The following is a 26,818-nucleotide window of genomic DNA, read 5'->3' as shown; positions in this document are numbered from 1 at the left end:
TATCACTTGGTGCCTGGGACAAGAGACTGATCCCCATGTCACTATAGCCTCCATTAAGAACAAATGGAAAACTTCACAGTGTGTACAGTTTTATTGACACTAGGTGGAAAAAGAAGTACAGATCATGTCCCCCCAAATGATACCTAGAAGGAAATGGGCATTGTTTTAGCTGTTAGCAAATCCCAAGGCTCCATATTGTCACCCAATTACTTCACCTATGGAAGTCTCATCCTGGTTTAATCTGCAGCCTGTAGCTGGTAAAAGTAAAAGTATCAGGTCCTTAAAATCATAAGCAGGGTTAAAAATCGTGTAATTGTACCGCATGAAAAGGTCTCCTCTGAGCCTCCTTTTCTCAAGGCTGAACAACCCCAGCTCCCTCAGCCACTCCTCATAAGACATGTTCTCCAGACCCTTCATCAGCTTTGTTGCCCATCTTTGGATGTGCTCCAGCACCTCAATGTCCTTATAGCAAGGGGCCCAAAAATATCCCTGATATAAACCACTATCAGGGATAGAGATTGGCAAGGGATCTCCAGCAGCACAGTAGTACTTCCATCTGGGTTGGGTGGAACCACAACATTTTTCAAAGCAGACAGCTGTGGAGGTTTTAAAAAGGACAACAGAGATCCGTTTGTTAGCCTACAGAGATGCATAATACATTACAGTACAAGGGTTTTTACCTGCTTTGGGTAATCATAAGAGGGTTCCAATCATATGATATTCCCCTTTTCCATGACCTTAATGCTGGCCTTTCACTGGCTCCTCCCTTCTCGAGGCTGTACGAGTCACTGAGAGTGAGAGAGTACAGTCTGTGAGAGTGCTACTGAGAGTGAGTACAGTTTGTGAGAGTGCCACAAGCTGGGGCTTTGCTTCACTGAATATAAATACACTGTTGACAGAGAAATCTGGTCAGGCCTCACCTGGAGTACTGTGTCCAGTTCTGGGCTCCCCAGTACAAAAAAGATGGGGATCTCCTAGAAAGAGTCCTGCAGATGGCAACAAAGATGATACGGGTCCTGAAGCATCTTTCTTATGAGGAAAGGCTGAGAGAGCTGGGTCTGTTCAGCCTTGAGAAGAGAAGACTGAGAGGGGATCTTATTAATATTTACAGATACCTTAAGTACGGGAGTCAGAGGGATTTGGCCAACCTCTTTTCAGTGGTTTGTGGGGATAGGACAAGGGGCAATGGCCACAAAATGGGTCACAGGAAGTTCCACACCAACATGTAAAAGAACTTCACGGTGAGTGTGACAAAAGCACTGGAACAGGCTGCCCACGGAGGTTGTGGAGTCTCCTTCTCTGGAGATATTCAAGGCCCATCTGGACACCTATCTGGGCAACCTGCTCTAGGGAACCTGCTTTGGCAGGGGGGTTGGACCCTATGATCTCTTGAGGTCTCTTCCAACATCTACAATTCTGTGATTCTGTGAAATGGAGACAACTCATATGACTACAGATATTTAGAACTTGCTCCCGAAGAAACCATAGAGACTAAAGATTGAAAAGTCTCTTCCATCTCTGCATTTCAACATAATATAAGACAGTCTTGGAGGATTTTCTTTCTCCTAAAGAATAAATTACATTACTTTGCATCCAAGTACATATAGCACTTTATAAAGCAACATCCAAAAATATTGTTTCAACCTGAATGCTTAAGCACCTCAGCCACTCGCAGACAGAAACAGCACAGTTGTACATTACCCATATTTACAAGACTCTTCTTAATTGACGACAATGGTGCTAGAAAGCAAAGGTTTACCTTACAAATCGAATCTAGGATATATGGATGGATACCCTCCCTTTAGAAGAAAGGACACCTCAAGCAAAAGATCTTTTTGTGCATTTGAAGCAGATCTGTACTGTTTTTATATATTCAGATGACCCGAGCCATCTGTTTGTGCATAGTCCCAGAATATGTCCATCAATCAATGTCAACATTCTTCCAAACTCCATTTTGACTGGCAACTGACAGTTGGTTATTTCCTAAATGTTAATTAATAATGAATACCCTTGTCATTGCTTAAACACAAAATTTCTTCAAATGGTGGAATTTAAAATATGGGGTTTGTTCTTTGAGAAGTGGTATTATATTTTCATTTAGTCCTGACATTAAGAAAAAGAAAAAAAAAATCCACATAAAGATCACACATCATTTGGACCATCAACTTGCATTTTATTTAAATAAAAAAGTACTTGTTTCTACTTGTGTAGTGCAATTTTGAATCTCATACCACTGTAAAAATTGCATATTCAGACACAATAAATGACACCATGACTGTGTAGCTCTACATATGACAGAAAATCTTTAAGATACAAAGATCAGAAGTAGGTATGTCATTGTATCCTACTCTGTCACACTCATCCAGGAAAAGATATGTTTTAAAAAGGTGTTATTTCTTTCCCTCGTTTACTGTCATTATTCACTAGCAATTCCACTGAGTAGATTTTTTTTTTAAATAGGCCAAATAGAGTCTTATTTCAATTGACAAACTAAAGCAGACAGACAAGAATACACATCATAAAGCCAAAGAATTGCCCCCTTTTAATCAGAAAATGAAATGATATGCAACTAATGATAAGTGAAAGTGAACAGAGTAGAAAGTCTCAGATCACCGACTGAATACTCTATTCATAAGTGAGCACTGTGGGACATTTTTCAACCCTGCTTATGATTTTAAGGACCTGATACTTTCACTTTTACCAGCTACAGGCTGCAGATTAAACCAGGATGAGACTTCAATAGATGAAGTAATTGGGTGACAATATGGAGCCTTGGGATTTGCTAACAGCTAAAACAATGCCCGTTTCCTTCTAGGTATCATTTGGGGGGACATGATCTGTACTTCTTTTTCCACCTAGTGTCAATAAAACTGTACACATTGTGAAAGTTTTCCATTTTTCTGTATAAACATACTATCCTTACATAATAAGCACAAAGCAATACCACAATTATAACATAAGAAAGAAAATAATCAATAATAATTTTTACTGAAGAGCTACTGGTAGAGAACGAATTTTCATTACATGAAGTTGGACAAAAATGAAAATGGTGAGTTATCTATACTATTTATTGTGAATAAAAATCAATCAAGAAAAAAAAAAAAGCTGGCATTCTGAAATACAAGACCTCAAACATGCAAAATTAAATGTTTGGTTTTAGCTAGGAGACCATGTCATGGGTCTTATGCAACACAACAAAATCAAGTAAGAATACCCTGTCTTTAGCTGGATTCCAATTGTACTCCAAAATTATCTCCAGTCAGTAATTCAGAAAGAAATACCAAAGATGATCTAAATATATATATATAAAATATAATTTTATATATAATCAATATATATATATTTTTATATATATAATAGGATTATATATAAAGATATAATAATATATACAGGTATATACACACACACACATATATATACATACACAATTCAGAACCAAAAAGACTGGAATCCATACCTCTACAGGAATGGTTTTAACTGCTACACTATGGAAAGCAGAATAGTTTCGTTAGCAGGGGTTATTAAAACCTTCAAATGCTGACTACATGTTGGTTAATTGACATGCCCTATATAAAGCAAGAGATATGAGTTCAAATTCTCCTCAGCATGAAAAAATAATTGACCTAAGTCTGGAAAACTTGAGTTGAATGAGGTCATGTAAATATGATCAGCGATCACAGCCACATGTTGCCCGCTAAAACCACGTTCCACAGACAAGCTGGAGAACATCTAGGTTTTGAACATGTAACTTGTTCCAGCACCAACAGAGCTGAACTGTTTGGCATACAGACTGCCAAACTTTTAGAAATACAATAAACTTTTAAATCTCAATTGTCAGCATTCTTCAAGCACATTCATGGTAGCTAAGCAAGGGCTTCAAGATTTTGAATTAGTGATTTAATGAGGTTCTCAAGACCAGTTGTATGCCTCTGTGGACACAAATGGTTCAGTTCAAACTGGCACCAGATAAACATTCATAAGATACATTACTTATGTATCTCTACCCATACAATGGTTTACTGTTGAAAAAGATGGCACATTCAGGAAGTTAAAAGAATATTGCATTTACAGATCATACATAAATAAAGCTTGCTAAGAAGGTGAGAAACAGAGAGAGATTTGGAGAGTTGGAGGCCACGGGGAGTACTAACTTTTCAGGTGGAGTGGATTGGGTCAATAATAATAATAATAATAACAATAATAATAAACAGCCAACCGTTCAGTTTTTCCTTGAGCAGAAGTGGACAAGGAACTCATAACACCCTGCATGTCTTACTCAGGGTTTAGACCTCTAAGGAGAAATAAATGAGTGTACAAAACAGGCATGTACATGGTCATTTAAGAAAAATAAGTTCTATCAGCTGTCACTGGACACTTGGCAATTCAGTTGTATCATGAGGACATATCCAATAAAGTGAAAGGAACATGGAGCTGATCATATGCATACTACCTGAGGTCACCATATCAGCCACCTCACAGGAGAAGTTCCAGGAACATGACTTTCAACGGCTAGCATAGCTCAGCCTACTGTGTGCTCAGTCTACTGGAAAATAAGCACCAATCATCTAGGCTGGGTGATATTTCACATTCAGTAAACGTAAGGAAATAATTTAACAGGTTATATCCATTAATTATGCTAGAGTTTATATATCTCTTGTACTATCCATAGAATTTTTGAGTCCCATGTATATTTGCTTCTCTGAACACATTTCTACCAACACAATGCCTACAACTTAGAAAAGCACTCCTAATCAAAAATTACTTTAAATATATTTCATCAACATAAAGCTTTAGGTTTATGCATATGCTTACAGTTACTTAAAACTTTAGCACTTTCCTCCACAGGAAAGTATTAACATACGGTGTTACACTGATGGAGTTCATAGGATTCTTGCCATTTAGCTCTAGGGATTAAGCCTGAGTCCACAGTCACACAGATAGTTTTCTGTGTGAGGCACTGCTTACTTAAATTAGTCATAAACTGATCTACTGAAAAATAGGAACTGATCTACTGAAAAAAAGAATATCAGGGATATACTTTCTACAGCATGCTTATTTATGGTAAGAGATACTATCAGAAATACTTTTGCTCATAAATCAGTAGTTAACCAGAAAGCTAGTGCTCTAGATTTGCACCAGCTTCTCAAAATCGGATCCTTGACTTACTTCACAATACAGTAAAAAACAATCTCTGATCTGTTCTACATTTATATGTATTTAATATATTGTGAAATAATAGCAATAATTATATTTCTTGATCAAGTACTTCCTTTTTATAAATCAATCACACATTTGAGATCTGTCAGGTGTCAGGCTAAGAATCACATGTAACTAATTTAAACCATAAAATTTAGGAAGGTAAAGTATCAATTTACCTACTGATAAAAAAAAAAAAAAATGTTTCTTACAGATGTGAGCAACTTTATTCTCATTAGGATACGCAGCGGGGCCACCCAGCTAAATAAGGCTATACAAGTACATACATTGACAAGACCAGGACTCTAGAACTATAGTAATTGAGCCTAATTCTTATCTCACCCAACTTTTATACGTGGTGGCCTTTGTTACTCTGAGCTATAAATTAGGTTAATATTAAAACTAATTATCTAAAATGTATATAGCTTCTAAAAATATTTTTCCTACAAGGAAAATCTCTTCTTAAAGGAGAAAAACAGAAGTAAAGAAAAGTATTGAATATTGAACAGCTGTTTTGCAGTATGTTGACTTATTGTGTTTATTTACTAGACTTGGTGAAGTCAGAATCTGTCATCAGTGGATAAGTGCACAAGAATATCCCTTCACCTGAGACACTCAAAAAATACTGGACTATTACCAATATGTCTGAGAAAAAGAAATTAAATATGATTTCTATGATTGCCATAGAAAATAAATAATTTCTGCTGTAAACTACTAATTAGGATACTATTCACTTTCACACATACCATACATTTGTCATTAATATGAGGAACAACTCACGGATACTGACATGTGCAAAGGAAAGAATAAAAAGTGTTCAGGGGTAAAAGCTTTTGTAAGTAAAAGGGGTTGTTTCATAAAATTTAAATGTTCTTAATGTTTTATATATATATGTTATTGCTACTGTTTTCTCATTAAGGCAGGGTAATAGAAAGAATTAGATATTTCATCACACTATACAGAGAGGTCACTTTTCATGAAATTAAACAGTGAACCTGCCTTTTTTCTGCTTTATGCCACAATATCCTGTGAATGCCTACAATAGAAAATATATTTTTACTGTCTCATGAACCATATTTCATTTTTAATGAACTCCATTAAAATAATTTTTAAATTATTTTAAGAAAGCCCATTACAAACTGTTCTATTCTCAAGTTGGTTAGAACTTTAAGTTTTTATTAACAAAGTACAATTTACAGTATTGCTAAAAGGAAAAAAAAAAGCAAAACATAAACAAAGTATGTGTAATTTATAGAATTGAGTCCACTTAGAGAGAACCATTTTGTCTTTGTAGTTATTAATTGAAGATGTTTTACAAGTTTTCAATTTAAAAAGTGTTAATCCACCAACTTTGGACAGCTTACTCTTTTTAATAACTCAATTAGTATTGCACACAGAGCTTGCACAGTGCAGGGAAAACACTGAGATTTAACGCTGAGAAATCCAGAACCAACAATTAATTTTTACATTGTAGTTCAAGTGGTAATAAGGATGATAGCAGCTGAAAAGCCACATAAAGGGAATAGAAAATACTATCTCCACAGTTTCCTAAGTAAAAACAGACAGATAGTCTTAAAGATTTAAGAGTGCTTATTATATATGAACTATTAGGAGGAGACAAACATTTTCATAAGAGAGGATGAAGTTTAGGGGTCAGCAAAAATCAAAATCTAATCTAGTTAAGCAAACATTTTGTTCACATAAATTTCATTTCTTTCAACTTCAGTACCAAACATGGATCTCTCCGTATGTTTGTCCCACTTTTCTAATAAGAACCTCAACTTCATTCTTTTAAACAAGGCTCTTTGTTTTCAGAGAACAATTTCTACTTTGAACTGCACAGTTTGCTTGAACAACTATGTCAGCATTTTACCATCTGTATAATAGATGTAAGATACATAAAGCAGATTAGTTAAACATATATTTACATGCTCCCACTTTTCTCTGATCAGTTCTTCTGTTAAATTCTCTCTGCTTTCAGCTTCCCCATATTCTGCTGATCCTCATTTTTTCCCCTGGCACCTAATTGGTTATTGTTCATTTTTTAAGCAAATGAAAAATAAACAGTCCAATTTGATGGAATGGACGTACACTTGAGATAAAACCTAACAAGGTTTACGTGTCACTCTTCTGCCATTTAGACTCGGAAATGAAAGAACATTTAAATTTATTTTTGTGCCTTCATTTTCAGAGATCAACAGAAACCCTGGACAAAAAGAAACAAACAAAACAAAAAAAAAAAAAAAAACCAAACACAGAACTTCCAAGCAAGGCATTTGCTTTTTTTTTTTTTTTCCTCATCTAGGAAACTTTTATACTTAGACAATGATAACAAAAACTATTGCATGTTTACTGCAACTTCTCACAAAAGTTTTCTGAGCAGAAAAGTTTGCTTCAGCAGCAAGATGTATGGTTCTGGGCAACAGACTTGACACCAAGAGATTCCAATTCTAAACACCAGCTAAAGCTTTATTTAGAAGAAACAGATTTTATGGCTGAAGAGTTAACAGCCCAGCTGTTGAGCAACCACAGCTAATTCAGCAGTGGTATTCCAGACCTGTAAAAAGACAGCTCCTCTGTAATTGAAGGAGAAATTATTAAGGTTCTGTTTCACTTCATTGCTGTTTGTTTTTGTTTGTTTGTTTGTTTGTGTTTGTTGTTTTGTTTTGTTTTCAAAATTTATGATCAGCAGTGAATCTGATGGGGAAAAAAATGTACAACAAATTGAGTCTAAGAAATTGACACTCAAAGCTCTAGCAAAATGCAAAAATAAAATTAATTCCTTCAGACAACAGAATTTGTGAAGAGGAATAGGGAGAGGGAAAGAAGAGATGTTGGAGAAGGGAAAGAGCTCAACATTCAACTATGTTAACTAACGGTTTATTTATGCTTCTGAGATCTGGGCTCCTGATTGCTCACCTGTATGTACTATTTCAACCACTGTCAGCTCTTCTGGAGCAAACCAACTAGTTCATGGAAAATTAAACCAGTCATTAGCTTTCCAGTTAATTCATTTCAGGGAGCATTGATGGCATCATGGATGAGAGCTATCCAGTTGCAATTACCTCCACCATGTGGTTCTTGATCACTTCAACTTAACATCACCTAGCATTTCATGTATCTTCATGTCAGACTTGAGAAAGGCTTATGTTACCAAGACTATGATGGTCTGTAGTCACAATAATCAAATTGATTCAGACACTTCAGGCAAAGGAACACTACAGAACAAAAACAATCAAACAAACAAAAAAAATGTATTTTAGGGTTAAAAGGTACCACAACACAGAGACCTGGAACAAATGCTATGAAGAATGAGGGTTCCAGCTAATATCAAGTTGCATATGAGACAACAGTGTGCCCTGGCAGCCTTCTGAGAGAAGTGACTGTCCTGGTATATACTCTGCACTGGTGTGGCCTTACCTCAACTACTGTGTTCAGTTTCGGGCACTACAGTGTAAAAAGGACATAAAACTGTTAGAGAGCTTCCAAAGGAGAAGTTGGTGAAGGGGGGTCGAAGAGCAGCTGAAGTCTCTCAGTTCAGCCTGGAGAAGAGGAGATTGAGAGGATACCCCATGGTGGCCAACAGTTTCTTCAAAAGGGTGAACAGAGAAGCATGGGCTGATCTCTCTTTGTTTACAGCGACCGGGCCTGAGAGAATAGCATGAAGCTGCATTGGGGAGATTCATAGTGGATATTAGGAAAAGGTTCTTCACTGAGAGGGTGGTTGGACACTGGAACAGGCTCCCCTGGGAAGTGGTCATTACACTGAGCTTGCCAGTGTTCAATAGGTGTGTGGACAACGTTCTCAGACATACGGTTTAATTTTGAGGTTAGTGCTTTGTGGAGTCAGCAGTTGGATTCAATGATCCCTGTGGGTGCCTTCCAACTCAGGATATTCTGTGAAGCATGAAGGTACAAGTTTCTTCAGGTGATGGCTAGCCCTGACTACTGAGAACACAAGCCATTTTCTGTTACTTAACTTAAGATACGTATCATGGTAGAGATAGTTCTTCTCATCTCTGTGTTGATACATTCATAAGGTTGAATGACATGAACAAACTAGGTCAAAGAAACGAGAATGACCTAAGGAGACTGACAAATTTGTGAAAACCTCCTTTATGAAGACTAGACTGTTCTAAAAGAAAGATATAGCAAATAAAAATAATAGTAAAAACAATTTCTACCACATCTCTGTGACAAGAAAGGTAGTCAGAAGACTCCAGGGTGAAAGAAACCAAGACACTTAACTGCCTAGAAACTCCATAGGAGGATGGAAGTAAAGATTACAATTCTGCATTCATAGTAGAAACATCTTTATTACTCTTGACGATCTACCTCAAAGTTTTCACCTGCAAGTATGTTATATTTTTCTGAATTTTGTGGAAAGATACTTACACAACGTATTTAAAAATCTGGTAGTTCCTATGTGGTTGTGTCTGGGACCTACTATCTGATCGCAAATACATTTGTTTAAAAAGGACAGAAAAACTACTGAATATCTTAAGTGGAGGTGGGAAGGAGGTAGGGACTCTCCTTTTGAACTTTCATTGGCTTTATAGAAAATAGCAAAACTGTCAGAAATGTCCTCATTCTTGGCACTGGTTCAAGTTGCTGAGAATAATTACATTCTCTTCACAAGAGCAATTTTGGAAGTAAATGGAGGAAAGGTAACTTTTCTTAAAAAAAAAAAAAAGAGTCTTGATAATATACATGCTGCTGATGAAGTTGTCTACCATTTTGCCCCTTCTCCACACACTAAACTATTTTCAAATTGAAAACGCAGGAATATCAAAAACAGCTATTCAATTAGCAGGTTACCCACAGGCTTTGGGACACACCACCTGGGCCAAACTCTATACCAAATCATGCATCCTGTGTTTTTTAGAAGTATGGTAACTCTTATTTTAATGACATCTTATTCACATTCCCCCCTCAATTCATTGCCCTCTGCTAGCAAACATGTTGCATGTTCCTGAGTATTAAAAAAACAAAAAAAAAAAACACACAAAAAGAAAAACACACCACTTTACCACAAATATGACAAGCATAAGGCAAATTCTGTTTTGGCATCTGTTATCAAGTAATATTTCACAAAGCCAAGATATAAAAGCTTGACAATCCCCCCCTCCAAAAAAAAAAAAAAAATAAAGGAACAGATGTAGCTTGTAGTCTGGCACAAAGTACATAACAAAGTTTGGAAAGAAAAGCCTCTAGCTCCCTTTTTACCTCACCAAGACAAAATGTACAAATAGCTATAAAACCCTCCCCATTTTGGGGGCCAATAAGACAACTGTTAATGCATATGGTGTTATAAAATGTTTAACAGTAAAATGTACCCATTTGGCTTTGCCTTGAATTCTGATTGTTTGGACTTAGTGCCAAATCATCTATTTAATTTTTGAGCTCAGTCATATTAAGAGATGCTTCCTACCTTCTGAAACTACCTTCTCTACTGCTCCAATTGAGTAAATATAATTCTCTCACTCCACCCCCAACTAACATGAAACAGATGGAAAATACATTACATTAGTTCTCAAAGAATCATTTTCTCATTCAAATACCAGTCACTGACCCTAGTGTGGTCTTTACATGTGCAACATATCGACTGGACTCCACTGTGAGAAAGAAATCAAAGTTACATCTCTTGGGAGTCTACTACAGATAGTGAGAATTTCATCGGGTTTTGGCGGTGGTGTTTTCTTTTTTTTCCTTTTTTTTTTTTTTTCTTTTTCTGGAACAGACACACAGTACATGTTGTTGGAAGCTTTGCTCAGTACCCTTCAGGTACCTTTGCTAGGTACTTTTCAGAATAGTACTTTAAGAGGTAAAATTTCCCTGCCTCAACCCAGTGCCACACACCAGCAGACATATGATCAATACTGAGGAGAGTGTCCTTTGTAATGTCCCTCCCTCCCCCCCCCAAAAAAAAAACAAACCTCTGCAATCCAAAGTTTGCATGCTTATCTAGTTTTCTCATGCTTGTTTCACCAAACTTTAAGATTTTGCCTTACATCAAGACTGTGAGCTCTCTCGAGTTAGGCTCTCTTATTCATTATCCCACTAGACCACTGAGAAGCAATCAGTGTTCATCTGAAAAAGAGATGAATTCAACTTAGAAGACTGACCACTGAAGAATAAACACAAGGGAGATCAATCTCCAGGTTATGTGTTTCACCACTCATGATTTTTCCTTCCTTATCCTTCCCAACACTGCTAGTTACTTACATTCATGCAACAACAAATCTTCTGGCAGCACGTCCAGTGCAGAATTCAAATAAATCAAAATTAAATTGTTTTAGTATCTGAACTCAATAAATTTTGCATACAGGAGAGAAGCTATATGCAAAAGGATCACATTCTTCAATCACAGTCAGCCAATCAAGCCAGCTTAATACAAATGAAAAACCCCACTGTGTTACAGTTTGAAGAGCTATTTGGAACTACAATGTGGCCATCTACTCCTACCTTTAATACAATGCAGACAGATAAGGCATTATTCTGTATCTTTAAAAGGCCTTCCTATTGTGTTAAATTAATTCAGCTGAGCTATAGTAAGTGTGAGAGAGGAATCAGACTTTTGCCCATCCTGACAGAGCACAATGCTTTCTACCACGAGTAGTCCCAAAGAAGTCACACAGCATGCCAGGTACAAAGTACTTGCAGAAGTGAGCCCTCAGACAGGGCTATAAAAGCTCTGGGTTAAGGAAGCACATATTGACTTGCTTCTGCTTGATCTGTTACACAGCTTGACAGTAACAGATAGCCAGTTGCATTAGTGTCAATGCTCAGATAAGTTTCTCTCAATATCTGTCACAAAAAAACAGATGCTGTATCAGTGTGCCAGCTGTATTATCGGTCACTACATAGTTGATCATACTTAATAACATCCTCAAGCACAGACATGGCTAACAAGCATCACAGGCTGCAATTACTATTGTGAGCCACAGTCACTCAGACTGACTCTGTGCTGCCAGCAGTGCGCATTCGGCAAGCGGCTGCCTCCCACCTTTCCTCTCTCAAATACATTAACTTGCCTCAATATGGAGCCAGAGTTTGTTTTCAAATTCTTAACAGGATCACTGAAAGAAAAGAAAAAAAATACCATAAATGATTCTCTGGACTGTTTCCAGAGTAGTGTATTCTCTTAGCGATTGCTTTGGAAGCAAGCCAAAAGTGAGAAGTGTTCTTGCAAATGAGCATACGGTTATACTCAAGTACAAGTTATCATTTAATTCTTTTGTCAACATCAGTGTGGTTAGAAATTAAGAAGCCTGTTTAATACATAAGTTACTTGAGTTCCAGTTACCAAACACCGGTTTCTTCTCTATCTATCCACACCCCCAACGCCCCTCTCCCCCACTCACTTCCCAACATATACTGTTGTCTTTTTTGGATACTTTCTCTTCTCAATTGAAAGACAAATAAAATTAGTATATTCATTGTATCAGCCATGACTAGGTCCCTAATCAAGGAAAAAAGCAAAAAGACAGTCACTCCAAAGAAACATTTGAAAACATCAAAACAGGTTTCAAAATAGGACATACTGCTTAATATTTTTAACAGAGCCTTAATACAGTCTGCTGAGCAGTTTCATGTGGGCAGTTTTTCACACCATGATTATTCCTAATGAGATCACCCTCTGTAGTGTATAAGCCTTCATCCCTTCCCAACAAAACAATGAAAGATTTGTGCAAGGCTACAAAGGCTTCAGATCAATTCTACTCACTTCACCTTGTATAGAATTTCCTAGTAAAAAAAAACTCATCAGGAACACAATCAAGCTTTTCCCTTAGGACAACTTATTAATAATGAGCACATTTACTTTCTTTCCTTTAGGGTGATCCTAATCCTCTACAGATTTTGAAATCCTTACATAAACATCTCAGACTCACTGACCGCAGCCATCTTTGGTTTTGAGATTCTGTAGGTTTTTCCTCTTCACAGATTTGTGGGTTTGGGGGGTGGGGGCTGGAGGTATTACATGCAACACCCGTGCAACTTACATGCAACATTTCTCACTAACATATGTCTATCATATGATAAAGATGTGACCATAAATAATTTGTTATCTTACAATAAGAATGATATATACCTTGTTTTAAATGTATATGAAAATATGTCTTTAAACAAACTGTCTTGATTTTACTGTAAGTAGGGACAGTAAAATATCCTTCCTTACACAAAGCAGAAAATTCTTACGCATGTAGCCCCACTGACAGCAATGCTAATTGTAAGTATTTTTCTAAAAACATGTAACTGAATCAGCCTGAATTAGAAAGTACAACACAATAGTCTCTGAGTTGCTAGTATTTTAAACTAATCACCATGATCCCCTGGCAAACCAAAAGTTCAGTTAGTTTTATGCATAAGATATTGTAGAAAGGAAAACATACTTCACCCTGGAAACTTGATATTCTCTTTGAAAGACCTAAAACAATATTCTCAATTTGTATGCATTCATGACACAAATTTGTAATGCAGTTTTTGTGTGTGCATTATTTCTATTACTAACCACACCTCATTCTAAGTTTATTTCCTCAGTTTTAGTTTCCTTGTAATCGTCACAGACCATATAAAAGAACAAGTTCTTTAACCACTCAGGGGTATTAATACAATGTTCTGTACCAAGAAGTATAAGGACTGTCACCTTAAATTGCTCAGAGTTTTAGCCCTGAATCAGTATTTATACTTCACACAAGTTTTTAAATGTAAACAAGAATAAAGTTAAATGCAGTACACAACTGCCGATGTCCATACCTAGAAAAACTGACTGCTTTAGACTGGCCAGTGTAAAGTTTACAGATTGAGGATGTGAAAACTTTAGATGCAGACTGATGATGCATTTCTGTTGCAGAGAAATAATGAGATGGTACAATATAAACCTATATTTGCACATATTACAACAAGTTGTATGTTTACTTACGTTCACATGTGTCTCCTTTCTGCTGGTATCCCGCTTTGCAGATGCACTTTCCAATAGGCACTAACCATTCTCCCTCTGCGCTACAGTGCATCTTCGGAGAGTTCTCAGCCTCCTCCTCTGCACTGCTGACGCAAGTTCCTCGTACTTCAACTAAAGAGGAAAACTCTGAGCCAGTCACTGTGTCAGGAAAAATAGCTAAGTTCTCAATGATGGACCAGCACTTCTTGTAGTAGACTTTGACAGAGACCAAAGCAATGCAGGCCCCTACATCCTGAAATGCAAGATAGAATCCTTTTTTGGACAAAGGTCCAATTTCTCTCACCTCTGTGTTAAGTTTCATTTTCCTTTCCCCCAGATCACCCTGGGTAAAACTTTCATCTGCTGCAATAGTGTCTATTTTTACATATTGGTTTTCTCGGATATTCCTGCCAGTGTCGTAGTCTGTTTCATAATAATACAAGTTAAAAGTTTCTTTACAAGTCCCCAGAACTCCAGGAAGACTGTTACAATCCCTCAGAGTGAATTTCAGTTCTACAAAAATCCTTTGTGCATTGCTTTTTGCAATCCAGTTAGTCCGAAGCCAGTTGTTTTGGTTTGATTCCATGACCTGGCATACCTGGTATGTTCGTATAGGAGTGTAGTTTTCATCCAGTCCACTAATTTCTTCCCACTAAAATAATAACAAGCAGTTAGTAATATAAAACAAATATGACATTGTAACTATTGTGTATTTGAAAAAAAAAAGCTTCACACAACTTAAGTCTCGCTCCTTTTTAACAGTTAGGCTTCATAAAAAGTATGTTATTATTAAAATTATTCTTAAACATCCAAATAAAGAAAATACATATTAATCCAACTGGAAGATCTCCCCCCATCTATATCTTTCCCACATATAAAAAAATAAATAAACTTTAAAAATCATTTTGACATCATGGACACAATTCTAAAGGGGAAACTTCAGAAAAGGCTTTTCAACGTACCAAGCTCTAATTCCACACTGGGTTCTCCCACATTTCATTAAGGCCATGATAGTTTTGGGTAAGCAAAGACCAAAAGGCAGCTTCATTTCCAGAAGAAACCTAAAATCAGTGAAGTCTTAGAAACTGAAATTGCCTATTGTGCAATTTCAGCCTTTGTGCATAAAACTTTGAGTGGAGCTTTCAGTTGTAACGAAAGCAGAAGGCTCCTGAAACTTATGAGGCGTACAATTTTCACTTCTATGTGATGAAAGTGGCATGGAGAGACAACGAGAAACAAAGTACAGAATTAAAAGTCTGAAAGTGAGAAAACACTTTGGTAGTCTTCTTTTTGTTCACTCCATGTTCCGTTCTACTCACAAACCAACACATATAAGCGGATGCTCCTCAACTCACCTTTTGTTCAGTGGCTGCATCCATGTTAAAAGAAACGAATTTCAGTTGGCTGGGAGTTCAAATGAACCATTAGATTAAATATTCAGTTAAGAACAACCCACGTGATTGAAAGTTCTCTGGTTCAAAGCCTGGGTTTTGTTGTTATTCCCTCCTTAGGGTAACAACTGTGTAACAAACCTGGAAGCGTGTAACAGACCTGCAGTCTTTCACAGAGTTTGGTAACTCTGCATTTGGTAATGTGCACCTCCAGCAACGGCAAACCTTCCCCTGAAATCAACCAGGCAAATCTGCACAGGTACATCCAAAACAGTGTACATCTCACACGTCTTTTCATATTTCTTGTAACATTAAACATACTGCAGAAACTGCAGCTGTAATAAATTAAGAGTTTGGGTTTTTTGAGCTATCCTCACCCGATGATATAGGCAACCATGACTTCTTATGGCACTTAGCCCTCTGGCCGTGTGTCAATAATGCACTTAAGCTCACGCTTAAGATCAATGACAGTACTTATGAGCTTAATGGTAAGCATGTGCTTAAGTGCTTTGCGGAACTATGATATTTGGCACCTCTGCAGGACAGAGCACCCACTAACATTCCTCTTACTGGTAACCAAGCACGGAAGGCATTGGTTTTCCAGACTAGGGACCATGCAGTATACAGTACTTTGCAAGCCTATTTGACAGCAAATGAGATCATTTTAATGTTGGCCTACTGCTCCAAGAAAAAGCAGATGTAGCTGGATTGATGCTGGAAGTTATCACCACAAAATATATCATGACTACAGATGCTGAAATGCACAGAAGTTCTAAATATCAAAGTATATTTCAAAGACCTACAGTTAATATAGATGTGGTATGTATGGTATTATACGTATATATACACGGTATTAAATTATTGAAATATTAAATGCTCATGGAGTCAACTGAACTGAATGCATATGGAACTGTATTCATGTCAGACTATTTTGATAATAAATTTATTAGATCTGAATGAGTAAGATTCTCCCCAGCTCCCCCTGAGAACTAGCACTACTAACAAGAACAGGGAAAAAGAAGGGACCAGGGTTTCTGGCACCATCACACTGAAGAATGAATTAATGAATGAATGAATAAATAAATAAATAAAGCACCAATCCAAAAGTGACAAAATAGGCATGAAGGCTAAAATTTTACTGATTTTTATAATTTCAGTTTCACATCAGGTGGAATATTTTTATCTTGCGTAAGCAGTTCTCCCTGAACACGCCAAGCCAGATTCTGGAATAAGACAGTCCAGTTAGGGAAAGTATCGTATCTGTGAAGCATGAGCAGTTCTAATGCAACACAGAACAGAATTTGACTCATCGGATTCTGAGCATCAATAGGGTTCTGCCACATCAAAACAGATTCATGTCCCCACCTTGGTCAAAAAAAAAAAAAAAAAAAAGGAAGCAAAATGTATTTAACAAAAATCAAATTGTTTTCCTGTGACATAAAAGAGCCGTCATGCAGGCAAGAGCTCACTCTATGGGGCTACAAAACACTAAATTCAGATAAGAAGTCTTACTTTATGTTATCTCCAGCTGAAGGCTGAAATCTAGCTTTCCACATTTTCCTGAAGCCGTGGAATATGCATGTCTTAAAAAAATATATATATATGGGACTATGACTTAGGAGTTAATTCAGTAATGACAGAACTATTACTTCATATAGTCCATTGCATACCTGCTTCTCTATGAAACTAAAAAAAAAATCATCAGTACTTCAGGATAGGTCTTCACCTGTACCACCTGAGATCATTCCTCATAAGTATTTTTAAAGTGACAAATTCCATGTTGGCTTTTATAGGAAGGAAATTCAATTTTTCTTTAATTTGCTGCTACATATGGTGATATTCATGCCATCCTATTTGAATGTATCCTTTTCTGTTGGTTCCAATATATAGTATTTAAACTTGTTAGTTTTTTTCAACAATATTTGAGATCAGTGTTAGATGTAACATCTGCAGTTGAATAAGGTATTTCAGAAGTGCCTGGGTGATATAATCCATACTACGGTGAAGTGGTAGCTTCACTCAAGAGGTATATTTTCTGTGTTTATTCTCATGAAATCTTTATTACATAGTAGACAATAACTGAAAGTATTTTTTTTCGAAATTACACTATTAAAATGGTATTTCTATGTTGATACACAGACAACTACTTCTGATCATTTTCACACAAACATCCAGTCATAAGTTTTCATTCATTTTTAATTTCATAGAAATTGTCTTCTACCTCTTAAAGTTCCCTTTTACCATTTATTGAATTTGACTCTACTTTCATCTTTAAGTATGCTGACATGGGTAATGAGTTGACATGTCTTTCATTATCTACAGGTTAGCGTAACGTAATTGCCACCAACCTAATCTTTCAAACACCTCTGGTAAAGGCTTCAATCAATGTAAAACACTAATGCTGACGTTGTTAGACACCATAAGTGTTGAGCTCATGTTACATTCTTTCTGAAGTTCTTAGATTCGTTTCCAGTTTATGCTTGTATTGATTTTACGATCTTGCTTTTAAAGAAAGACACTTTCAGATTTTCATTCTTCTTATTTAAAGGATTTGTTACACTTTTATATCCCCACTCACACTTCACGCTCTTCTGGCTCCAGATTTCTTAATGCGCTGAAGATTAAGGGCCTGATCCCCCACGTCCTTGTTCATGCAAGTAGTCACAGTGGATGCTGCAAGACTGCTTCCACGTGTAAGAACTAGACATATAATTTATTATTTCTCAGACTGAGCTAAGGTTGGACAATATACCCACTGTATCATTCTGAAAATGTTCTGTCTTCCTTAAGACTTGAGGAAGAAGGGGTTTTATATCACTTTTAATTCAGGACGAAAGCAGCATTTCTCAACATTATGTATATAACAAATAAGACAATAGTACAGATGTTTCTAAATGTCTCATTTTTTATGATGTACTACCATACAATGGTACATTTCACAGAATACCATGAGATTAATTTGTAAGCAAGCTGGAGGTGGCCTTAACCACATAATTGGTTCCTGGTTCCAGATATCAAGATCCTCAATACTTGGGGATGTTTCAAGTTTGGAATGTCATTTCAAACACATCTGCAGTATAAATGTTTTTATTTTAGAGCACTTCAATCTGTGCTATTCAATTACAAAGAAAACATCATAAACAAATTTACGATTGCCCCTTATACAGAAAACGAAAAACATATTTTTAGAAAGTTTCCACACAGAAGTATATCTGCTGTTCCTAAAGGATAAAGGAAAAAGTGATTTAAAATACTGTGTTGTAAATATAGAGAGTTTTCTAGTACACCACAAAGGATTACAGTAAAAAGGAAAAGCTACTGAGGATGTTTAGGTGAGCTTCCAAAGAGACTCCTCCTTTTAATTAGCTTATGTGTGTACACTATAACCCGAGGTACACTTCTTTCCATTCTAAAAATGAAAGAGCCATAAACACTTGGTACAATTAATGAGAGAAATATGAGAGCGAGCTAGTTTAAAGCAAGTGTTGCAATTGCTTTGGTAAAATAACTACTCATCTTCATGAACTTAATTTTTGCATGGAGTACTTACCCCATTGGGAGGAGAGGAAATCCATTCCAACTCTGTCTGTTGTGCTTTAGAGTCCAACAATATTACTAAAAAAGAAAGAAAAAAAAATCCACCATTTGTTAAATACAATATGCAGGAATATAAAATCAAAGAACAAAGTCTAAATTTTAAAAATAATAAAACTATATATTTTTATACAAATTAATTTTTGTTCATGTTATTAAAAAAATCTGCAAGTACAACTATGCATTTACTTGTACATAGATGATTAAATGCTTTTATACCATCCACATATAAACAGATATATACTAATATTAACAATTTCATTGCTTAAGTCTAAGCATAATGTATTTCCTAGTGCCCTAAAATTATTAATAATCAGTCATTAAGATACATGTTCCCTTCATCTCCTTTGTCATAAGGAGGACACTTCCCATATGCTGGGAAATTTACAATGAGCTTAAAAACAAACAAACAACAGCATTTCAATACTTATCCAAACTGATTTAGATAGGTCTAGTCTATATCTTACCATGAGTTGCACTGCAGAAGCAATGGTCTTTTTGAATAAGAAAGAAAAAATCATGCCCTTTAAGTAGTAATTCCATAAACAAATGACAAACAGGAATACAGAAAATAAGAGACTCTGCAATTACACTGCGTATACAAAATACTACTTACACAAAGTCAAACTAATTCATTTTATAGCAATGGCTTACTAAAATCTTTATATCATTATACCCCAGTGACACTTCTGCAAGAAAACATCAATTCTAGTAGCAGTGCAATTATTTGCAGCTAAATGTGACCCTGCTTCAGAAAGTGGTTAATCATAGCCTAATAAACCAGCTCTTAACTATTTTACAGTACATATTGGAGGATATTACTGATGTTCTATTACCTCCAAATATACATTTATATGCAAGTTTTATATTTCAATTACAGTTATATGCCTCTTTCTAAATATATTATTATAACTTTCTGAAAGACTTTCAAGTGATACATATATTAATCTGTGATGTCCAAAAAAATACATGAAATCATTTGTTGTAATACTTCTTTTCAAACAGTCAAAGCTATACGGTGATCAGCCATGTATCTGGGCTTGGCACTTTGAAGATTCCTTCTTAAAAACTGCGTACTTAACTTCATACTTTTATTTGGTAAATAAAATGTCACATCTCTAATTTAAATATATTCAATATGGTCATAGCTTTAAAGCTATTTATAACTTTACGCACAGCATTTAAATAGTGAAATTTCAACGCATAATTTAAGTCTTCAACTTGAAGCAACTTTTATCAGGTCTTTTGAATTGGTTATAACTCTGCTTTCAGCCCTTTGTCCTGATAGAATTTAATACAAAACTTCAATGAATTACTAGAAAGATGGCATGACTTAAAAAGAAAGTATTTAAAGGTTCATCCAGTAATATCTGAAATATTAGTTGAACACAAAACGGTAGCTTCCAGGCCTGTATTTCAGTAATAAAGTCGAACTACTCATTAAAGAAGTTTGATAGTCTCTTTCTAGAAAGATTATCTGCTTATTTCATTAAGCTTAGATCCAAAAGGCTTTACTTTGCAACACTTTCTATAGAAAAGCAGGTGGTGTATGTGGTGGTTTGTTAAACAAGAACATTTCTAACGATGCTGGAAGAAAAGGTACCGTGAAAAATTTAACCTTTTCAGCACCAGCACAACATCCCACGGCTGCGATTCATTACACTTTTTATTTGGCAGCAGTTCTCCAGCACTTAGCAACGGGCGGGCACATCCCAGAAAGACAACACGCAAAACAAACAAACAAAAAAAAAAAGAAAAGAAAAGAAAAGAAGGCAGCTTGCTCTGCAAATACCCTGAAAAACGCTGCCTTTCCGCGTCGCCCCGAAAGTTACTGGGAAGAAGTATCCCCGGCGGGCGGCCGGTGCACGACTCCCAGCGCGGGAGGCGCGGTGCCGCCGGGGGCTCCTTGTGCCAAGCGGCTGCGGGGAGGGGGCGGCGCCGCGCTCCGCGCACCGCCGGCACCCGCGGCAGGAGTGCACCGGGCACCCTCTGCCCAGGGGCGCGCAACTCCCCTCGGGCCAGCCCTCCGCGGGGGCGCAGCTCGCTGCCACCCCCTCCCCCCCCCCACGCCCTCTCTCCGCTCCGCTGCGGGACGACAGAAAGCGGCAGGAGGCGTAAAACCCGCGGCCCCGGGGAAGGGGCTCCGCGAGGTACCGCGCACTCGGAAAGCGGCGGCCTCTTGCCTCCGCATGGAGCCGCGGCCGCGCACCCGCTCCGGGCAGCAGCGGAGCGGCGCAACCGCGGCCCCCTCCCAACAGCCGGTTTGGGGAAGGGGCGTCCGCGGGGGCAGCCCCGGGACGACCCCTGGGCAGGTAACGCCGACACCCCCTGTGCCGGAGAGCCCCGCTCCTCTCCAGCATCTGCTATCGAGCTGCAGCAAGGAAAGTCGGAAAACTTTTCAGCCTCGCCCCCCTCTGCCGTCCCCAGAGGGAAGCGAAGGGAACCACGAGGGGCTGCAGCCGCGACCAGCGCTTTATGGAGGCCGGGGTGAAGCCGCAAAGTTATTTCCCCCCCTACCCCCACCCCGCCTCTTTCTGCCGAGGGAGTTTTCGCAGCTTGCGGCAGGTATAGCCGCTATCAATCCCTGTCTGCCGCTCGCCCCCTCCTGACCCTCCTGTGGCTAGGCTGATTTTCCCCAAACGCCCGCACGTTGCACACACACACACACACCGTATATAAATGCATACATAAACGCCTCGGCACACGCAGCCACGAGGCAGGCTGCCGCCCGGAGGCACAGGCACAGCCTCCGGGGCAGAGCGGGGCAGGCTGCCGGCACCCCTCCTCTTGCCGCCCGGCCCCGCTCACTCGGCCACGCGTGGCTGCTCCCCGAGTGGGGGGCTCTGTGCATCCCAGCCCCTCCGAATAAACTTTCGAGACGCTGCCAAGGGAAAGCTCTCTCCTCTTTCCCTCTCTAGCCTCACCATCTCCTTCTTCTGTTGAGGGCAGAGGGGACATTTTAATTGAGGGATTTTTTTTTTTCTATTTAGGCTTGAAATGGTATTTTATTGCATGCTAACTGTTTGGTGAAAATATTGACGCATCCGACTGGGGGGGGGGGGGGGGGGGGGGGGGGGAAGTAGGACTCCAAATGCCTTCATACGCACAGATACCGACAAAGCCCCTGCCTCCCCTCTCCCTATTCCCCCTCTCCCCTCCGAAGATGGAGACGGACCTTCGCCTTTGGCTGTCAAACGTGACCGGGGCGCGTTTTAAATCATTTCGGATTTTCTTAGTGTGAGAAAAGAGATCCCCAAATGGACCTGGATTTTATACACCTCCATCAGCCTCCGATAGAAAATTGCTTGTTTTCTCTGTGTGCGGGGGGAGGAAGGAAAGGGGGGTGGAACAAATGTCCGGCGCTCGCCTTACAGATCCCAGTGTTGGTTTAATGGGAATTAGGAAGCCCCGTAGTGATATGCAGATGGTGTAAAACATCCATCCCGAAACCTTTCCCCATCTCCAGCGATGCCGGGGAACAGCACACGCGTTGCGGGCACACGACGCCAGGCTGTACCCTCCAAATGCACGCCTAACCTGGGTGCCCCGGAGATGCAAGCCCCGATTTTGCACCCCGATGCTCCCTTCCCACGCTCCTTGCGCGGCCCCGCGGGGCCGGAGGTCTGCAGGCCCCCGGCGGGCAGCGGCACGGGGCTGCCTCGCAGCCTCCCCCCGATCGTCCCGAGCCCTGAAGCCCCCAGCCCCTGCCCGGGGAGCAGCGGGGTGAGCCGCCCTCCCCACACCTCGCCCGGAGGATTAAGGCTGCCGGAGGGGAGCGGGGCTGCCCTGCGCGGATCCCCGAGCCCGGGGGCTGTCTCCCCAGCCCCACGCTTTTCCATCACGTGCAGATACCTCCCAAACCTCAATCCCCAGGGCAAAGGTAGTTGTCCTGGTCTCTCTCATATACACACATATATAGTGAACGCCTTGCTCTTTCCTTCCCCCCAGCCGCAATTAAAATAAAAAGAAATTAACGGGGGGGGGGGGGGGGGGGCTGCTGACAAGCAGCTCCTAGCGGCAGGCAGGTCCTCCGCTAAGCCGCCGCACAGACTTGGCGTGCGAAAAGCAATAAATAAGCCCAAACTTTTGTCTCCCGCATCACCTTACCTTCTTTCGCAGCCTGTGCCTCCCCCGTGTGTGCAAAGCGGAACAGCCAGACGGAGCACAAAATAATCCAAGAAGGGAGCCTACTTCGCAGAACCATGGTGCAGGAGCGGGGCTGTTTTGATATTTCTAGCTATCTATTCCTAGCCGCTGCCGTTGCCGCCGCTTGCTGGGTGCTAGAGAACGGTGGAGAATTCGCTCTGCTAGTCTCCGGCTCGGCGCTCCCTCCCTCCCGGCTGCCTTTATCTTTCTTCTCCTCCTCCTGCTGCTGCCGCCGCCGCCGCTGCTGCTGCTGCTGCTCGCGCCTCCTCCTCTGCGCCGCTACCCGGTCCCGCACCGGGCCGCCCGCCCGCGAGCCCCGACTGCAGCCGGGCCGCCCGCGCCGCGCTCCGATAATATCAATTAGGGCGAGGGGGCGGGACCGCGGCCGCCGGGCGGCCCGTCCCTCAACCTGATTGACAGCGAGAGACGTCCAACCAGCGACGAGCCTCGGCGCCCGGCGGGCCGAGCCCTGCGCTCGAGTGGCTGCGGGCGGAGGGGCGGGGTCGGAGGGGTCGGCCAATGAGCGGGCGGCGGGGTCGGGTTGCCGCTGCTGCTGGGGAGTCGCGGGATGAGCGCGGGGCAGCGGGGCAGCACGGGGCCGGGGCCGGGGCCACGGGGCCGGGGCCACGGGGCCGGGGCCGGGGCAAGGCGCTCAGGGGTCCCGCTGTGCTCGCCCCCTGTCCCCGCCCCGCAGATGCCGGGGCAGGGAGCGGTGGGGGTCCCGTCCCGTCCCGTCCCGTCCCGTCCCGTCCCGTCCCGTCCGTGTCGCGCCCCCGGGTGCTGCCGCTGCCCGGAGGAAACTTGGTCGGGGTGGCGGGGTGGCACCTGGGACATTTCCGTGCCCGAAGTCAACTTCTTCAGTACCACGAGGGTTGCCTGCCCTGCCGTACCGTGCCGTGTCGTTTCCTTTCCTTTCCCCTTTTCCCCGTGGTTTTCCCCAAATATTAACAGCTGCTGAACGGTTGTAACTGTTAGATGGGGCGGGCGGGGAAGGGGCCGGTGTTTCTTCTTTTCTGTTTCTGTTTCCTTTTTTTTTTTTTTTTTTTCCTCCCGTCGGGTGTAACCTGAAGCGAGGGTAATCCGCTAACAATGAGACGCTTTAAATAGGAGGAAGGAGGGGAAAAAAAAAAAGGGGGGGGGGGGGGGGAGAGAAACTTGCCAAATGCCTTTTGTCAGCGCTCACCCTACGCGCCCGGAGCTGCTTTTTCCGAGGATCCGTCGCTCCCTCACCCCTCCGTTTTCCCCTTTCCCCCAGCCCAACCTTGCCCCTCGCCCCTTCGGAGAGGGAAAGGAGAAAGCGCCCTGAAAACTTCCTGCCCCGGCCGGGCTGTGGAGCGGGGAGTGCTGCGGCCGCCCCGTCCCCTCGGCGGGACTTGGCCTGAGCGCTGCCCCCAGAGTGCGCCCCACGCCCCTCCGCTCCCCTCCTGCTGCCCTCCTGCCCTACCCGGCCGCCGCCTTTACCTGGGAGTAAGGCACGGCGCGGGACCGGGGCGGCACGGCTCCGTTGGAAGCGCAGAGCCGTGCCCCTTCGGAGGATGGAAATGCCGGGTAGACCCGAGAACTGGTGCTCGTCTTGGAGGCAGGCGAAGATAGCGAAGCGCGGGGGGTGCAGTCGTGGTGCGGTGGCCAGCTGGTGCGAGAATCGGAAACAGTCCTCGCCCAAGTGGGTATGGTGGTACAGAAAATAAAGCATGGGTGGAAATTTAAATTGTGAGAGGTTCTTTATGAGATCTTTCGGTAGACAGAGAAAAAATAGATTTTTTTAATTATTATTTTATTTATTTTTTAAATATATGTTCAGCATTCTCAGGTAAGCAGCCACCATACTCTCCGGGCTTTAAGCACTTTCCTTGTGGTCTCATTACTTCTGAGAATGGTGCAGAGGCAACCTTAAAAATGCACTGTATTCTTTTCATTTGCCGAATTATTAGTGCTCACTACGTAGAGTGTGGCACTTCTGTGCATTTCAGTCAGAATGCTCTTTTGATACACTGGACGCCACGATGAGTATAGGCACCCTTGATTCCCTCATCCTCGCTCATCTCTCATTCCCACCCTCATTGTATACCCGGAAAAGGGAGCTGTACAGAACAGTGAATTTGCATGTATTCTTTTAAAAGACTGTTTTATTTTAAATATTTCCATACAGGTATTTTGTATTTTCTTTGGAAGTTTTCATAGATGAAACTTATTTTCATGTGATATACGCTGTAACAGTGATCACAGCAAATCTAGGAAATCCTTAACCTAGATAGTCCTCTACAATTTTGTAGCATAAAGTGGAGGCATTTCAATACTAGACGACTAAGCCAAAATGACAATTTGCAGCCTACAGAATGTGATCTTTCTTTCTAAAAGTGGTTCGTATCGAGACTTCGTCTGTTCATAAAAACACAGGAAGTCACTAAATGAACAAGATGACAGGAGAAAAGCATGAATGGTAATGACATACTCATGCCCTGCATGTAATTTAGGCCAGCCACTTATTTTCAACTTCATCTGCATTTATACAGAAATACTACAATATTGTATAATCTAATATGTGTAGAGGGTGTGTACTCAAGTAAGGATATTTAAAATTACACAAACATATTAACCATACAAAGAATGTATGAGTCTATAAAGAAATTAAATAACAGATTTAAAAAAAAATAAATAAAAATGTGTATTTCTCTTCCTGATCTACTCATTTGAAATGCTCTGTCTTCCTGATAATCATAACTTGAGCTAAAAATGGCATGCTATACATACTGCTTCCTAAAAATAGCTGTGGATGTATTCACACTTACACAAAAACAATTCAGATACATTGAGCAGTCATATTACAGATTTTTTTTTTTTTTAATTTTGCTTCCTACACGTGAAATTTTTATGGAGTTGACTCAGAACTTGAAATTCTTTTTAGTGAATCTATTTTTTCTTTTTTCCTGTGCATCTAGCTCATGTTTTCTAATACATCATTGTATTCTTTAGGATGGTACAGCCTCTGTTGTATCTCATCCAGCTAAGTGTTGGATTTTTGTGAACAAAAACAGAAAAGAAAAATATTACAACTAAAACAAAATACTCAAGCTAAATGGACCATAGCCTTCAGTTTTGGCACCAACATCTCTGAGACAAGAGAAAAAAAAAAAAAAAGCATCTGGAATTTTTATTCAATTCAATGTGTTACAGTTTCAACACCATCAAAGCAAGTGCTTAACTGGAACAACAAAACCAAAGATAGTAATGTGGCCTTTTTGCTTTGTTCTGTTCTGTTTTTGTTTGTTTGTTTTATTTTTTCCCTTGCTGAAAATCTGTAGGCCAGGTTCTGCATTTTATTTAAATGTGCGTAATTAGAATGTCTTTTTTGATGGTAGGTTGTTATTAGTTTCCCTACACTGGTACTAGCTTGATACCAGCACAACTTCCATGTAGTAATGGTTAACTCTATCTCCAACACATAACTCAATCCAAAATTCTGATACAAGAAATATGGGCTGGATTCTAAGTCTGCACAAGCGTATGCAAGGAAAGGATCCTGGCTTGAATGAAGCTATAAATTTTGTTT

The 26,818-nt window shown here is 40.3% G+C and overlaps 1 protein-coding gene across 9 annotated transcripts in view; it reads right to left on the bottom strand.

Moving 5' to 3' along the window:
• The window catches only part of EPHA7 (EPH receptor A7), a 169,549-nt gene extending 145,941 nt beyond the window's left edge, over positions 1-23,608 (bottom strand). For 2 of the 9 annotated variants that reach the window (XM_013180196.3, XM_066994515.1), the window contains exons 1-3: positions 23,230-23,607; positions 19,079-19,143; positions 14,120-14,789 (exon numbers count right to left, since the gene is read on the bottom strand). In XM_013180196.3, coding sequence (XP_013035650.1) covers positions 14,120-14,789; positions 19,079-19,143; positions 23,230-23,326 — 832 coding nt within the window. In that variant the 5' untranslated portion in view covers positions 23,327-23,607. Of the gene's footprint in view, positions 1-11,140; positions 12,276-14,119; positions 14,790-15,099; positions 15,199-19,078; positions 19,144-23,229 lie in introns of those variants that run through there. The other 7 variants (XM_013180194.3, XM_066994513.1, XM_066994512.1 and 4 more) reach the window with 6 other exon arrangements.
• Positions 23,609-26,818: the final 3,210 nt, after the last annotated feature.

Source organism: Anser cygnoides, chromosome 3 (assembly GCF_040182565.1).
Source record: "Anser cygnoides isolate HZ-2024a breed goose chromosome 3, Taihu_goose_T2T_genome, whole genome shotgun sequence".
Classification (NCBI taxonomy): domain Eukaryota; kingdom Metazoa; phylum Chordata; class Aves; order Anseriformes; family Anatidae; genus Anser; species Anser cygnoides.
Note: the sequence above shows the minus strand (reverse complement) of the source record. Positions and strands in the feature narration are given on the sequence as shown.